The sequence below is a fragment of the Octopus bimaculoides genome, chromosome 4, assembly GCF_046866305.1.
Source record: "Octopus bimaculoides isolate indiv1 chromosome 4, ASM4686630v1, whole genome shotgun sequence".
NCBI lineage: Eukaryota > Metazoa > Mollusca > Cephalopoda > Octopoda > Octopodidae > Octopus > Octopus bimaculoides.
Genome location: NC_142931.1, coordinates 39,241,840 through 39,259,011, shown reverse-complemented (window position 1 = coordinate 39,259,011; position 17,172 = coordinate 39,241,840). Strand labels below are relative to the sequence as shown.

Here is a 17,172-nt window from a genome sequence, read left to right as displayed (position 1 = left end):
TTTCAAAACAAAATTCAAAAATGCCAACCACTTAACAGAGTGTACTGGGTGCTGCTAGTGCTACATAAAATGCACCTAGTACACACTGTAAAGTAATTAGCACCAGAAAGGGCATCCAGCTGTAGAAACCATGCCAAAGCAGACTTAGAACCTAGTGGAGCCATTTAGTTTGTCTGTTCTCAAAGTGTCCAACCCTTGCCATCATGGAAAAAAAAGTATGTTATATGATGATGAATGATGTAAGATTTTATTTGCTAATCTTATAAAGATTGTATAATCAAAGGTTGCATTATTAGTCCTCTTATTTTAAAGATGTTCTGAAGTAATTTGGCATTATACACATCTCACAACCATCTCCTATAATCATCATCATCCATTTAACGTCCATGTTCCATGGGTGGGACAGTACCACAAGAGCCAGCCAGGCCAAAGTCTGCACCAGACTTCTGTGACTGTTTTACAGCTGGCTGCCCTTCCTCAAACCGTCCACTCGCAGAGTGGACGTAGTGCTTTTTATGTGGCACAAGCACAGGTGAAGTCAGTTTTGACAAGGTTTTTACAGCTGGATGCCCTTCTAAACACCAACCACTTTACAGTGTGGACTGGGTGCTTTTAAGTGGCACCTGCACTGACAGGGTTACCAATTACTTTGAAGACAAAAACTTTTAAGAGGGGAGGAGGTGATGATGAAAAGGTTATAGTGAGACAGATACAGGTGTCTTGTTGTAGAGGAAGTACAAGGTTACCCGGCTGGAGAGAGAAAGATCAGGAATGAAGACAGAAACAGGTGTGCTACCACAAAGAAAATACATGGTTGCCCAACTTGAGGGAAGTGCAGAAGGAGAGAGAGTGGGAGACCGCAGGATGGAGATGGTGGCAAAATGACAGGCATACTCACAAGGACCGGAGATCAAAGTATAAATGAGGTGGTTGAGTAAAGGAAGAGAGAGATATAGATAGTGGCAAGTGCCAGGGCATACCCTTGAGGTTCAAATGCCATAATATAGGTGACAGGATATTGTGAAGGGAGTGCGAGTAAGTGGCAAAAGGCCTGGGTATATTTAGAGTTGGAGGGGCTACCGGATAGTAATGATACAGAGGAATAGGGTTGTGAGGACAAGATTGGGGAGTGAGAGCTAGGTATAGTGAATGAAGGAGGAAATGTGAGAAAGAGAAGAGATGTAGATTGGTTTGTTGGGGTAGAGTGGGAAAATTTTTCTTGTTACGTGTGGGTGGAACACCCAGAGCAGGGGCTGGCAGATGGCAATAATAGAGTGGGACAAGGCATGTGGGTAGAATGCACAGGTTGGGGGCAAGTAGAGAGCAATGATACAGTGGCACTGGGCCAAGGAGACAAGATTGGTGTGTGGGAGGTAATCATAGTACATGGAGCGGAAATGGGAGGAAGAGAAGAGATGTAGAGACATAGTTTGGTTCATTGTGATAGAGTGTGGGTGGGACACACATCACTTCTAGAACTCAGTTTTGCTGATGTGGGCAGGTCTTCTCATGAACTTCATATCACCAGACATCTCAGTCCATGGTCATTTCCTGAGATCAGTCCTTACCACTTCATTCCATGTATTCCTGGGTCTCCCTCTCCTGTGATCAGCACTTCTTTACACAGCTGTCCTCATTCATATGTATCACATGTCCAAACCAACTTAGTCTCTTGTATGCTACATTTGATTCTTCTTATGCCCAGCTTTTCTCTCAATACATTTGCACTTTATTGTACATGCGCACTGATGTTGCACATCCAACGGAGTATACTACCTTCATTTCTCTCCAGTCTACACATGTCTTCTGCGTTCAGAACCCATGTCTCACTACCATGGAGTATAGTCATTCATGCACAAGTATCATACAGTCTACCTTTCACTCTGAGAGAGAGTACTTTTGCTGCCAACAGAGGTAATAGCTCTCTGAACTTACACCCAATTCTTATTCTAGGAACAATACTTTCAGAGCATCCTCCACCATTGCTTATTTCGTTACCTAGGTAACAGAAACTATCTACAACCTCAAGAGAGCCTCCTGGGCATTTGAGAGAATCTAATTCTTGTTGTCTCTTAGTGCTTATTGTTCCTGCACATCTGCCACATACAAAGACTACTCTATCTGTTAATCTACCTGTGATATCACTGCATCTCTTATGTGTCCATAGTTTACACTGGGTGCAGTGAATGGAATTTCTTCCAACTCTTTTCCTACATATGGAGCAAGGGCATTTACCTGATGGAAAGAAAGTTTTATCTTCTTTCTTATAATAACCTCTTTTGTCTTAGCTAGGTTAACTTTAAGGCACTTTGATTCCAAGTTTTGTTTCTATACCTGGAATTTCTTCTCCAATTCTGCTAAAGTTTCTGCAATAAGAGCAATGTCATCAGCATATAGTAGTTTCCACAGGTACCCAGTTTTGAATTCCTCTGTTATGGCCTGGAGGACTATAATGAATAAGAGTGGGCTGAGAATTGAGCCCTGGTGTACTCCTACCTGAAAGCTAAATTCACTGTATTCATGGCTAACTCTCACCTTACTGATGGCACCACTGTACATGGCTTGTACAGCTTTAACAAGCCACTCCTCTACTCTTGACTTTCTTAGAGCCCACCATATAACAGAGCAGTGAACTCTGTCGAAAGCTTTCTCTAGGTTGACGAAAGCTAAGTACAATGGCTTACTTTTGGCCAAGTGATTTTCCTACAGCTGTCTCACTAGGAAGATGGCATCAGTGGTACTCTTCCCAGGTACAAAACCAAACTGCATCTCATCTAGTTTAATTCTGTTCCTAATCAATTGAGTAATTTTCATGACTTGCAGAAATCTCATACCCTTGATACAAATTGGAAAACTGAGTTTCTTCTTCAGATATAGAATGTAATAGTATTTGTAGTCATCAGATGTAACAGAGTTTCCATGATGACTTATTCAAACTAAGATCCTGTATTAAAATGTTATGTTTTATTACTCTTACACAAATCCTTTGCAAAAATAGTGTATTTTGCTATAAATATACATATTTAACTTCATCTGGAACCATTTTACTCCCATTTCAGTCTGTTTTAAAACACCTAAATCAGAGTCATTAATACTTACATTTTAGTTAATCCTCCATATATGGTATCATTTGGTGTTTTTATTCAAATGTGTGTCCAATTACATTGACGATGCAACACAGATGAACATGAACAAAGACAACGTATAAATGCACTTGTAATTTCTGATTTATGTATTCTGCAAGCTATTTCATTCACAAATATCTGTAATAATACTTTTCCTGAGGCATCTAAAATATCCATCTGATATCACAACTGTTTCAACAAGATTATTTTCCCACGATTATCCCTTGTTATATCCATTCTTCATTTTTGCTTTTCTTTTCTCTATTTAGCTTTTTAGTAACTTCTGAATATTCTTTTGTTTTTAATTATTTTGTAATGGTGCTAGACTTTAAAACCTGTGGGGCATTCTTACTATTTTAGTGGACAACCAGCTGTTGCAAGTTTTTGGCTTTAATTGTTGGACAGGATTTCATATATCACTTTCTGGTTATGCAATGTCTCTTCAGTGTTTAAATTAGAAAGTAACCTCATTAATGTTAGGTAATTTACCCCTTTATCTTCTGCTTCATGTTTTGTTATTCCAACTTTATTGATTTTGCTTTCCTATTTTAGACTGAGCAAGTGCACATCAATCCTTCCCCAAATCAAAAGTCTGCAGTTTCAGAGACTTATCAATATGATATTGACCTTAGTAAGTGTAACAGCATCATCTTCTATTATCATTAACATTTAATTATGTTGATTGTAAGGTTGTAATCCTTTAAAATATGTATTAACAGTATGACATTTTAATTAAAGTATAGTTTATGTGCTAGATGTAGTGTACCTGATGACTCAATAAATCATAGATATACCACTACATATTTTCGGTTTATTTAGTGTATTTATGGAGTCATCCTAGGAGAGCCCAACCTTCTCCAAGATATACCCATTAGAAAACTCAAAACTAAGCTAGATCACTTGAAGGTTTTACAATACTGTTCCAAACAGCTATGTTGGATGACAGAGAGACATTGGCTGTGACCACTGAGGACATGCAAAGGCTTGAAAGAAATGAAGCTGGCATGTGCTGCTGGATGGGTAGTGTCAGTGTGCGTGTACAACAGCGTACATGATTTGAGAGAAATTTGGGTGTACAGAGCATCAGATGTAGTGTGTAGGAGAGAAGATGGGCTGATATGGTCATGTAATGCATATTAGATGTAGACAGCTGCATCAAGAAGTGCTGATCTCTAATTGTGGAGGGAACAAGTGGAAGGGGTAGACACAGGAAGACATGGAATGAAGTGGCAAGATCTTCAGATGTTGGGTCTCTTAGAGGAGATGACAAGGGACCGAGTCAAGACGGTTTGCTGTGCTTGAGAAGACACATCAAGTGAAGTAAAATTGTGGCCATCCATGCATACAAGCATGTCTACTACATCCCTCTCACAGCCAAGAGAGCCTAGTCTTATGAGCTTGTGGCTGCTGGTGCCACATGAAAGTACCTGTGCCAGTTCCAAATACAAGCACTGCTTCCAGTGCCATGTACCCATGCTGGTATCATGTAAATGCGTCCGTGCTGGTACCATATATAATCACTTGTATTGGCACCACATAAAAGCACCCATATTGGTGCCATGTAAAAGTGCCATTGTCACATTTAAAGCACCTAGTACACTTTGTAAAGTGGTTGATATTAGGCAGAACATCCAGCCATAGAAATCATAGAAAATATAACCCGGGCAGCTCTCCAGCTGGCCAGTTCCTGTCAAACCATCCATCACATGCCAGCATGGAGATGGATGCTTGATGATGATGATGATTATATATAAACACAGACACACACACACACACACACAACACATTTCGAGACAGATATTTTTCAATTTGCAGTGCCAAGTAGTGCAACCAAACCTGGAACCATGTGACTGCAAAGTCAACTTCTCAACCATCCATACCCTTCCCGTGCTTATGGGTGTTTTTGAAAATAAAGAGATGAGTTATACTGACACATAAAGTTAATGAGTCAGAATCTGATGGAAGGAGTATTGCAACATTTACAAAATGGAGAAAATTCATGCAGGATTTGAAATTTAATGGATGTAAATCAATCCATCAAAATAAATAAAATACCCTCACTTTCCTTAAATAATTATGGTAGTTATAATAGTGGCAACGGTGGTGATAGTGACGATGGTTTAGTAGTTACAATGTATGAATAAACTTGATGGCTTCAGTTGACAACATCTTTTAATTTATTGAAATACACTGCATGGTAGAGTATTATGCAAGATGGAAATTATGAGAAATATAATACACAGCTGGATAGAAACACCTTTTGAAACAACCATATGGAATTGCTGTTTAAAAAGTTTGAAGTCAAGAGGTCTAGCATTTATAAATATACAGAATAATTCAAGTCACTTTTGCATTTATATAAACTGGTTAACAGCCAGTGTCAGTTGAGATTCTTACTCTCTATCTCTACCTCCGTCATACCTCATACTTTCTCACCATAACCTTCATCCATATTCCATGTGCATTTATTAAACCCCACTGACTCAGTCCTATGGCTCAGGGATTCAAAGATAGTTGATACACTACCATGCTGTTCATATTACTGACCACCCTCACCATCCCACATAGCAGAACTAGGTATACCAAGAAACATGAACAGGTTTACCATTATACTGGGCCATTTATAGGACAATGAGTATTCTTTCATCTTTTATTAATAACATTTTTCTGATATATATATATATATATATATATATATATATATGCTGGGAGTTTTGCATATAGAGTGCCTTAAAAGCATGAATAATGCCTTGATCCATGAGCTGGATCGGTGATGCAGTGTTTGGTGGTAAGAATTCAGTTTGTATGCCCTCATATGACAGGTTGAGCACATGACTTCCAGCATTGTCCATTCAGAGAAGCACTTTGAATTCCAGTCCTTTTTCAGTGAAATAAACCTTGGCTTCAGGGATGAAGCACTGGTGAAACCAATCCAATGTCAATGGTTTTGTTATCCATGCCTTCTGGTTGTGCATCCACTACACTGGCAGCAGGTTCTTATTTTTGTTTTTGAGGGCTCTTGGGTTTTTGGACTTATAAAAAGCTCTGGCTTTATCATAAAGCCCACAGCATTTCCATTCATTATAATTGTGACACAATCTTTGTATGCCTTAAATCCAAGGGCTCTGGCCTCCACTTCTGAAAGAGGCTTGTCACATCCATATTGAAAACTTATTCACACGAATATCCCTTGATGATGGTCTTGAATATCTCATTCATGTACTCTTCAGCTGCAGGTTTGTCAGCAGAGGCAGCTTCTCCATGCAGGGACACACTCTTAAGGGTGAACTTCCTTTGAAATTTGTCAAACCAGCCCTTGCTGGCATTAAATTCAGTTGCTTTGGTGGGAGATACTGTAGATGGTCCTAGTTCAGGGCTATCTGGGTTGTCACCACCATCCGTAAACTTGCCATACAGCTGCCTGGCCTTCTCATGGATGGTGTTGGTATCCAGTGCAATGTTCTTCCTGCAGTCACTGATCCAAAGGGTTAAAGCAGACTATCCTTACAATAGCCTTATTGCAGGAAGTTATCACCCTTTTCGCTGTCTTGTTACAAGTCACTTTTGCTCCTGCTGCCCTTTTATTTTTCATCCTTCTTGATGTAGCAAACAGTGTACATGATTTGAGAGAAAATTGGGTATACGGAGCATCAGATGTAGTGTGTAGGAGAGAAGAATGATGCTATAATGGCAGCCTACATTGCATACTTTCTCCCTTCTTTAAGCATGTCAAGGAGTCTCACCTCTGCTATAGTAAGCATCTTCGTCTGGCACTTGGATTCACTGCCAGAAGCCTTAGAAGGTGCAGAACGTTTGGGCAAAATTGTAGGACTTTAAATAAATTCACAATGTTACACACAAATGCAAAACAACACCACATCCCCCCCCCCCCAAGTTTCGTTTTTCATAGGGTATGTGCAATTCTTTGTTTACTCATCTATGGTACACTTTATATTTTCTTTTAATATATTTTAATTAATGTGTTATACAGTGCAGTACTGTACTGTATTTTTATTAATTTTTAGGCATGAAAATGCTTATTAAATAATTAAATAATTAAAATCTAAAAAAATATAAATACCCATCAGCTGCAGAAACCCATGATGTAAATTTACATATATTAGCCAGAAAAATCCACGATGTATTGAGAGTGCGATAGGTGAACCACGATATGGCAAATGATTACTATATATGTATTTTGAGTTCTTTAAGCTCTGAAATGTCTGGAATCCTTTGCTTCCTTATCAGAATTCAATACCAATTGTGTGCTGTGACCACTAGACCAGAACAAAATACATAGTTGGCAATATAAAGCAGTGTTGTAAAATTACCAAAATTTTCAATCAGTTCAAATATGTTTGGAACAAATTTGAAAAGGGCCATTTTCACTGTGGTTTACCTTGGAGAAAAATTCTCAATTTAGGCAAAGATGCAAAACACCAGAATCATTTTGGAGTGCCTCCTATGGACTAATATATGTATTTTGAGTTCTTTATGTTCTCATCAGTAATACTGAAGTTTTTTTCTTTTCAGAGTGAGGATGCTGCCTAATTATCTAATATTTTGCTCATTGAGACGAGCATATCTTACCAAATGTTAGCTACAGTATGGTCCTGGGTTTGATCCTGTTGTGTGGCATCTTGGGCAACTGTCTTTTATCATAACTTTGGGTCAACTTAAGCCTTGGGAGTGAAATTGAATAGATGGAAACTGTGTGGAAGCTTTTTGGATTGATTGTACCATTCAAAGGTTTAAACTTGTTATACACCATATCACACTTACCCTACCTAATGGTAATGTGTCTGGAATAATTAGCCATTTACATGCTATTTCAATGTACAGGTTGTCCAACTGATTGAACAACTGAAAACTCCTATTTGGAAATTCTGACTGAGATCCAAAGAATCAGTCTAAAATATATTTTTGAGAGGTGACAAAGAAGCTTAATCTCTGCAATATAGAACTTATTGATAGATGATGCATTGGGGTGGTTTGCAGTTGGATGATGTTCATAACTGGGTAGAGGCAAAGACATGAAAGGGAGCATATGATCTGAGAGATAGTTACTGAAATAGAGAGAAAACAGAGTTTCAAAATTACATGTTAGATCTTTGAAGATTGCCTGAATTGATGGTGGGAGGACAGTTCTGTAAATTCATGTGAGAATTTTGATAATCCAATGATAAATCAATTGAAACTCTTTCATGAACATTATGAGTTGCTCAAAATGTGTTTTTTTCCCCTAAAAATCTGCAGATATTATAATAAATGAAACAGTGTGCTCTAACATCTTGCTTAATTGACATTTCTGATAAGAATGCAGAAGAAACCTATTATTTTCAGAATATGGCATCACTTGTTACATAAGAAAAAGCTAAACCACTAGAAGGAAATCTCAGTCACCAGGCCATGATTTTTCTTGTCATAAATCCTTTTTAATTATCTCTTAATACACTCAGGGTTAAGCATCCTATTCTAAAACCAAAATACAGACTGTTGTATATATTCTATAAAACGTTGAAATAACTAAATGTTTTATTTTTCTCTTGCAGTAGATTCCTCTGATTTTTCTCAAGTGTCATTAAAATTCTTGGAAGCACCAAATATGGAAAGTAACCAGCCTGTAAGAACTCAAAGGTATTTATAAATTTTTTTATTATATCTTTTTTTTTTAATGTTGTTAAAGACATTGAAGTATATTTACCCATAAGCATTTAAATTGGCCATATCTGGCTAAAATATTCTACCTGTTTCTGGCATTTCACATCTACCCTATGATGTCAATTTAAAACTAAACAATCACATCATTGAAATTTCGAATTATGTGACAGTGCATGATTAATTCAAAATAATGTGAATAAATAAGCTTTACATTTGAAAGAGTAATCAGAATGCTAAAGGATTAAATGCCTTTCAAATAAGTGAATGGAAATTATTTTAAACTAACTTTGGAATATTGCTTCTGTACTTGTATTGGTAGAAATCTGTTAGCTTATGATGTTCTTAAAAATATATGAAAAGATAGAACATGAATGGTGAATTGATAAGGTAATGATAGATTGGCTGTTTGTATCTTGTCATCAGTACAACATTGTGTTTATAGTTAAGACTCTTAGCTCTAAACAGTTTAGCACACTGAACTTCAATTTGATATTGTGGGTTGTATAATTGACTTCTATAAACAATGGCAGCATTGTGTAACTGATATACATTTTATTGGTTGGCAATACTCACTTTAATTCTTTTGGTGGTAATGCTCAATGAGTTATCTATGAGATAGGAAGAGTTGTCTCTCACTCGCTTAATGTTATGGAAATCGTGACAAGCACTTGCATTATGGATCCTTGTCATTTGTAAAAGAGTTAGTTCATATAAGGAAAACCTAAACCACTAGAAAGAAATCTCAATCACTAAGACTTTATTGAACTGCTTCACTTTTTGTCTATTCAGTTGCAGTTTCTCTTTCAAATTACTATCTTGCTTTAAAAAAATTCTAAACATAGAAATATAACTATTGGGACTTTTCATTTATTTACCTTACTCAGTAATATATTGTTGTTTCTAGTAACCTCAAAAGAAACCTATCAAAGAAAAATTATTTAATTATCAGAAGAGTAGGGAGAATGCTGCTGTTTGGGATGTTACTATGCTTGGTATGTGGAAAATGAATAAGATAGAGTGGAAAATTTATACCCAGTATAAACACTGGTTGCATAAGAAATGCAGTGATATCACAGATAGGCTAACAGAGAAAGTAATTAGACTGTTTCTGAAATCAGAAGATATAAAAAAAAATCGTCAAATTTAGCTTGAACACCTTGTATTTAAGTAATGATATGACCTAGTTAATCTAATTAGCAACAATTAACATTAACAAATTAAATCCGATTATTAATGCAGCTAAATATTTACATAAGTTTCTTTCTTTATCAGTGAATCATCAAGTGAAGAATCTCACAGTAATTTTTGTAAACCTTTACCACCCTCATCTATTGAAGACCCCAGTTCTAAACAAAATCTGTCGACACCTACAGGTATACAATTTTAGTTATATTTCTTGTAATTTAATAAACAATAAACATCACAAAATTATCTTTTAAACTAATAAACTTTGATTATAATTTCATGTTTCAAAATTCTTTCATCATCATCATCATCATCATCATAATAATAATAATAATCAGTGTCGTCATCATAATCATCATCATTTAACATCTACTTTTTCATGCTTGCATGGGTCAGATGAAGTTTTCTTTTCTAATGATTAATGAATTCTCTTTATGCATTTAATTATGTTAGCCATCATTGTTATTTTCTTCAACATCACACTACTACAGCTACCACCACTACAATTGTTTGTAACTTTTCATGAGCCAAAGAATGTTTTAATGGTCTTATTTTCCATAATATTCTTGACACTGGAAAGATTTTGACCCTTTTTCTGCTGGTGTTTCTTGACTTTTTCACTACTGGTATTCAGTTTATTGACTGCTGAGTGAAGGGAAGCAAAGTTTGTATTTAAAACCATAAAATATCAAACCAAAGTTGATGTTTATTTATGCTGGATGAAAGTGATAAGCTAGCTGGATTATTAGCACACTGAGCAAAATGCTTAGCAGCATTTTATCTATCTGTATGTTCTGAGTTCAAATTCTGCCGATGTCGATTTTGCCTTTCATCTTTTCAGGATTGATAAAATAAGTACCAGTTGGGCACTAGGGTTGATGTAATCAACTTACCCTTCACACGAAATTGCAGGCCTTGTGCCAAAATTTGAAATCAATATTTATTTATGCTGTATGAAGGCGGTGAGCTGGCAGAATTGTTAGTATACTTAGTGAAATACTTAGTGGCATTTTGTCTGTCATTATGTTCTCAGTTCAAATGCCACTGAGGTTGACTTTGCCTTTCATCCTTTCAGGGTCAATGAAAGAAGTAACAGTTGAGCACTGGGGTTGATGTCATTGACTTACCTCCTCCCCCAAACTTGCTGGTTCTGTGACAAAATTTAAAACTGATACTTTTTACCTACTCAAGGCAGTGAGCTGGCAGAATTGTTAGCATGCCAGGTAAAATTCATAGTAGCATTTCATCTGCCTTTTATGTTCCGGGTTCACTTTGCCTTTCATTCCGAGGTTGACTTTGTCTTTCATTTTTTTGGGGGTCGATAAATTAAGTACCAGTTGCATACTGGGGTTTGACGTAATCAACTTTCTCCCTCCCACAAACTTGTTTCTGTGTACCAAAATTTGAAACCAGTATTTATGCTGGTGCTTTTTCATTGGTCAAATCGGATCTCACTTTTAATATTTTGGATTATCTTCTACCTTTTACTTGTTTCATGTGTTTGACTGTAGCTATGCTGGAACACTACCTTGAAGGGTTTAGTTGAACAAATTGACCCCATTTCTTTTTCTTCTAAACCTGGAGCTTACTCTCTTAGCCTCCTTTTACTGAACTGCTAAGTTACAGGGACATAAACCAATACTGATTGTCAGGTTGTGATGGGTACAAATACAAGGACACACATACACACAGAAACACACAGAAACCCATCTTACACACACATGCAAATATATACATATATGATTGGCTTCTTTCAATATTCATCTACCAAATCCACTCACAAGGGTTTGGTTAGCCCAAGGCTATCATAGAAGACACTTGCTCAGACTACTACACAATGAGACTGAACCCGGAACCATGTAGTTGGGAAGCAAGCTTCTTACCATGCAACCATACATTGAATAACAAAGTAATCTTGATTAAAATTATTTCTAGGTCATGGTTCTCATGAAAAATCAAGTGCTGATGATTCCGTATCAGTGACTATACAAAATGTAAAGAAATCCAGGGAATTGGCTGCTGAATCAAAAAATAATTTGTATGTATCTTTTCATTTTTTTTTTTACTCGATTATTCCTTAGAGAAGGGAAACAAAAGTGTTTGTTTCTTAATGCAGTTTAATTACAAACATTTATAGCTAATAGAACATGTTTTTATTATTGCTTTTAGAAGGTGGTGAGTTGGCAGAATTGTTAGCTTGCTAGGCAAAATGTTTAGCTGCATTTCATCAGCCTTTATGTCCTGAGTTAAATTCCATATATGTCTTTCATCTTTTCGGGATTGATAAAATAAGTACCTTTCACTTTTGTCTGATGTTTCCCACATGTGTAGAATTCTACTGAAATAGTAGACTTAAAAAATATCAGAACACCACCAGAAAACCCAACATGCTAGAAACAACAGGTAAACGACATTATTTCTGAAGAAACTTCCCTGCTTTCCAAAAAGCTAAAAGTGAAACATTGGGAGTGTGTAGCTTTTTAAAAGTGGTGAGGTGATGAGTAAAATTCTTAGATTCATATTCTCTGTTTTTTTCTCCATGGATTACCAAGAATCAAAATTTGAAAAAGTAAAAAATTAATTTAGTGTGGAGAGGGAGAAAATTAAAATATTGAGAATGTGTTTTGTTGGGGAAATCCTAATTTCCTGTATCGCAAATATAGGAATTGGAAGAAATTTAGAAAAAAAAATAAGGGGGGTGGGGAATGTCACCTCGGACATGCTAGAAAGAAGAGGTAAAGGACAGGATTTGGGGGAAAACTTCCTTTTAAGTTTATATCGAAAATCAGGTTTTCAAATACGCTCATCACAAACACAAATTACACAATAGAAAAAGATCATTTCAATTGGGTTTGAGCTATAAATTTGCACGTGCACACTGCAAGAATTAATGTAATTCACACAGAAGTTTTACCTAGAGTGTGTGTATGCATGTGTGTGTGTCAAAGGAAGTTATTTTATGGCATTCTTTCATTTGAAGAAGCAAAGTTGTCAACTCGACATATATGGGATCATATAATTGTTTGTTAATTTCTGTAAAATTGTTTTAATTTCTGTATGCTTTGAAGAGAGCAGAAATTGAAACAGAGTATAAAATAAAAAGGTGACATTTGCTTTGAAGTGAGAGGAGAAAGCGTAAGGTGTACATGTATATGAAATGGACATGTGTGTGTGTGTGTGTGACAGAGGGAGAGAGAGAAAGAGTGAGTGAGTGAAGGTGCGTGTTGTGATGTATGAAATTTTTTGCATATATGTGCAAGTGGCACTTACTCTCTGTCTCTCTCTCTCTCTCTCTCTCACACACACACACACACACATTATCTTTCATATACATGTACATAAATAGGCGCAGGTAAAGAATACATACATCACCTATTTCGGTGTAACTCTAACCCTAAACACCGGGTTGCGCATCTTGATCTTTGCCCATAAATATATATGCATACATCTTTTTTGTGCATAAGAGAGAGTGAGTGAGGCTATATTTCCTCATAACATAGAAAAATGGATGTCTTTTAATGCAATTTTTTTTGTTGTGGCTTATTTTAATACAATATTTATGTGTACATTTTCATAACTGTTTGTCTGAGTAGAATTCTACGCATGTGTGAAACATCAGACGAAAGTGATACATTAGAAGCAAATCAAAATATTGTCCGAAAATAACCTCAAAATTGTGCGACCCAACCTAGTTGCCAAGGTTATTTTAGTTATAAAAAAGAGTTATTGAGTCAAAAACATAGTTTATTTGGTAGATACATAATAAACAGCTTTCTTTATTATAATACACATGTGACTAATTCGGAGAAACATTACTTTCATTATTCACACATTGTCACACTTGTAATGCAACACTGTAATTTTGGTTCAAATTGAAAGTGTGAAACTATTTTCATTTTGTAATGAAACCTGGTTGTTGTAGAGAAGTGTATTTGAAGTAACTATAGCTGGTTATTGAGATAACGTAAAAAATATGTAAATGAAAATAAAGTTTATTTGACATGTGTAATTGATTTGATTGTTCTGGAAGGTGGTGAGCTGGCAGAATCGTTAGCATGCTGGGCAAAATGCTAGAGTGGTATTTTGCCTGGCTTTATGGTCTGAGTTCAAATGCTGCTGGGGTCAACTTTGCCTTTCATCCTTTTGGAGTCGATAAATTAAGTACCAGTGAGACACTGGGGTTGATGTCATTGACTGGTCCCTCCCCCAAAATTTTAGGCCTTGTGCCTATAGTAGACAGGATTTGATTGTTCTGATCTTAACATCAGTTGGTAAGAATAGAAGTCATTTGATGACACCCTTTTATTTATAATTGGCTATCCTGTTGCAGATTCAGTCCAAGGAATATTGAAATAATACCCATCTTGTCCATTCCACAGAACAAGATTATACTGGAGAGCATCATAAAAGGGATGAGTCTGTGAAACACGTTTAAGGTTGTTACCTTGAACACGAATAAGAATATCATAATTTTCAATAGGATCACCAACTATAAGGATGGCTACTTCATTAAATGTGGGCTCATTAAAACAGTGTAAAATGTTCTTTACTATAGTTTACTATAGATGTAACGAACGTAGAAACACACACACACACACATACACACACACACTCATAGATTGATAATACTGGAAACAGCAAAACGTACACACATGAAGTTCAAGTGAAACGAAATGTAGTCAATATAGTTATGATATAAAAAAAATGGAAAGTCACCAATGTAAGAAAGTACAGAAAGTCAACATTTATTTGCAACATGTACTAAATGTTATAAAATTCATGACTGAATGAATGTCATGGTGAAGAAAGTGAAAGTCCAAGAAAATTCAGAAGGCATAATTCAATTTTTCATACAAAAATAATTAATCTTACAATTTTGAAACGAATGCTGAACCAAGTGTATAAAAAAGAAGATGCTGTTTTTGAACTGTGTAACATTATAGGCTGTAGAATAAATACTGAGTAACACAGTAAAAAGGTTGTGCAACGTTGATACTTACAATGATGAAGAATACAAGGACCTTTAAAAAAACATTATTGTGAAACTGGTTAGAAGGAGTGGAGTAACATTTCTGTAATTATATTGAAAGCTGAGGCTTTCTACTTCGCCAAGTTTCCGAATTTGTTATAATGACCAGAATGATATTTTTTTTCAGATATATTTGCAAGTATTGTGAGTGGTGTTAAAATCAGCCAAATCTTCATGTTGGTAATACTTACGGATGAACATTGTTGTTTGTTTGAAGTCCAGGCTGCAAATAAACTTTCAATATCAGTGTGTTTCACTGTTGTTGGTGGTGGTGGTGGGGTTACATACATTAACGCACACCTGAAGCCTATATTTGCCCCTGTGTGTGTCTGTCTCTGTCTTTAGATGTGTGTGTGTGTGTGTGGTCACAAAAATGCATGTATACTTACAGACACACTGTCACGCACATATGCTTGTCAGTCATCGGCCTAACGTAGGTAATGAACATGTGAACACACTCATATAGAAAATGTGATGTCTTCGTCATTGTGGTGGTGATATAAAATGTTGTTTACAGTAGGTGACTAAAAGAAAAATGATAATGTTAAATTTTTGTAATGCAAATATGTGAATGAAAATATAGTTTAGTTGGTGGCCAAATGCTTACTGAATCTTTTGATACCCCTTACGTCAAAATCAGCAATTCAGTTTTGGAATGCATAAGGAACATACGCACACACACACACACACACACACACACACACACACACACACTCTCTCTCTTATAGTTATCAAACTTGGGCACCAAACCATTAATAAGTTAATTGTTATCCATTAACTCAAGTCCACTTGAGTTAACTTCCGCTAACTCAAGTTGCTGCAACAATCTTTAGGCTCAAGTACTCGAAGTCCAAGGGCCTTGTCTACTGCAGTCTCTTGGTCGACACACTTTTGGCAGGCATCGACAAAAGGTTTAGGACCCTTCTGGAAGATGAGGAATGCCAGCTGGCTGCTGCTTTCCACCCCAGATTTTGCCTCATCTGGTTGGATAAGTACGACAACATCAAGGTTGCCAGGGTGAGGAAAAGTATGGAGGGTAAGGTTGAGGAGGCCATAAGGCAGCAGTCTGACAAAGTGAGCAGCAACAGTTGAGGCAAGAACAACGAAGAGCAAGAGGATGACTTCTTCAGTGGTGTCACTTGGCCAAAAGAGAGCAGCAGGAGCCACAGGTCACTCAAAGACAAGGCCCTGAATTTGGTCAAGACCTGGTTGGAGACCAACTCCAAGGACTTGCTGACAGATACTGCCTTCTCAAGTTAGCAAATGTTGGTGGACTTGTTCATCAAGTTCAACAGTGCTGCAGTGGAGTGTTTGTTCTCTATGGGCAAGGACATCTTGAAGGCCAAGAGATCATCTCTGTCTGATGAAAACTTTGATATGCTAATTTTCATGAAGGGCAACATTCATCTCATGAACAAAATGGAGAACAAGAAGAAGAGGAAAAATTTAATTATATATATATATGTCATGTTTTTCATTTTTTAAATTTTCATTTTTTTACAGACACTTTATTAATAAACTTTTTTTAGTTTAATACTAACATTGTGTTTCATTTGAATTTTTTTTTACCCTCTTCTGGCTTTAACAGCCTTTAAAAACCTTAAAAAAATGGACAAAATGAGCCTTTTTTAGGTTTTATAAAAGTTAAAACTATAAAATCAGCATTATTTAACTCTAAAGCAACAAAAACTATAGTCTTTGGGTTCTAAAGCCCTTAAAAAGGCCAAAAATGACTGATTTTTATAGTTTTGGCACTTTTTAAAGGTGTTAACTTTTTGGTTAATAGATTAACAGTTAATGAAGTTAACTTTTCAATTAATGGTGCCCACCTTTGCAAATTACTTCATAGTCTTTTTAAAATTCATTTCAATTTTTCCTCTCAGGAGGAGAATTCAAATGCAAATAGTTCAATAATATGCATTTAGAAGACACAGAGTTGTGTATATGTAGGAGCAAATGATATAGTGTATATTCACAGAAGGGCACTTATTCTAAGTAACAGATTCACATCTGAGCAACAGATGATCTCAGTCACATTTGTGAACTTCACTAATTGTTTTTTGCCAACATAGACCACTGCTACTTTCTTTGGACTTTGGTTTCATTTGCTGTAGTGTAGTTATTTGTCTCCAGGAAATAAATCCTATTGTTTCTTTTTTACTTGCTTAATGC

The 17,172-nt window shown here is 36.1% G+C and overlaps 1 protein-coding gene across 2 annotated transcripts in view; it reads left to right on the top strand.

Moving 5' to 3' along the window:
- The window catches only part of LOC106881144 (uncharacterized), a 79,199-nt gene that overhangs the window by 2,416 nt on the left and 59,611 nt on the right, over nt 1-17,172 (top strand). The window contains exons 3-6 of one of the 2 annotated variants that reach the window (XM_089350601.1): nt 3,678-3,756; nt 8,678-8,762; nt 10,059-10,159; nt 11,907-12,009. In XM_089350601.1, coding sequence (XP_089206727.1) covers nt 3,678-3,756; nt 8,678-8,762; nt 10,059-10,159; nt 11,907-12,009 — 368 coding nt within the window. The remainder of the gene's footprint in view (nt 1-3,677; nt 3,757-8,677; nt 8,763-10,058; nt 10,160-11,906; nt 12,010-17,172) is intronic. The other variant, XM_089350602.1, reaches the window with a different exon arrangement.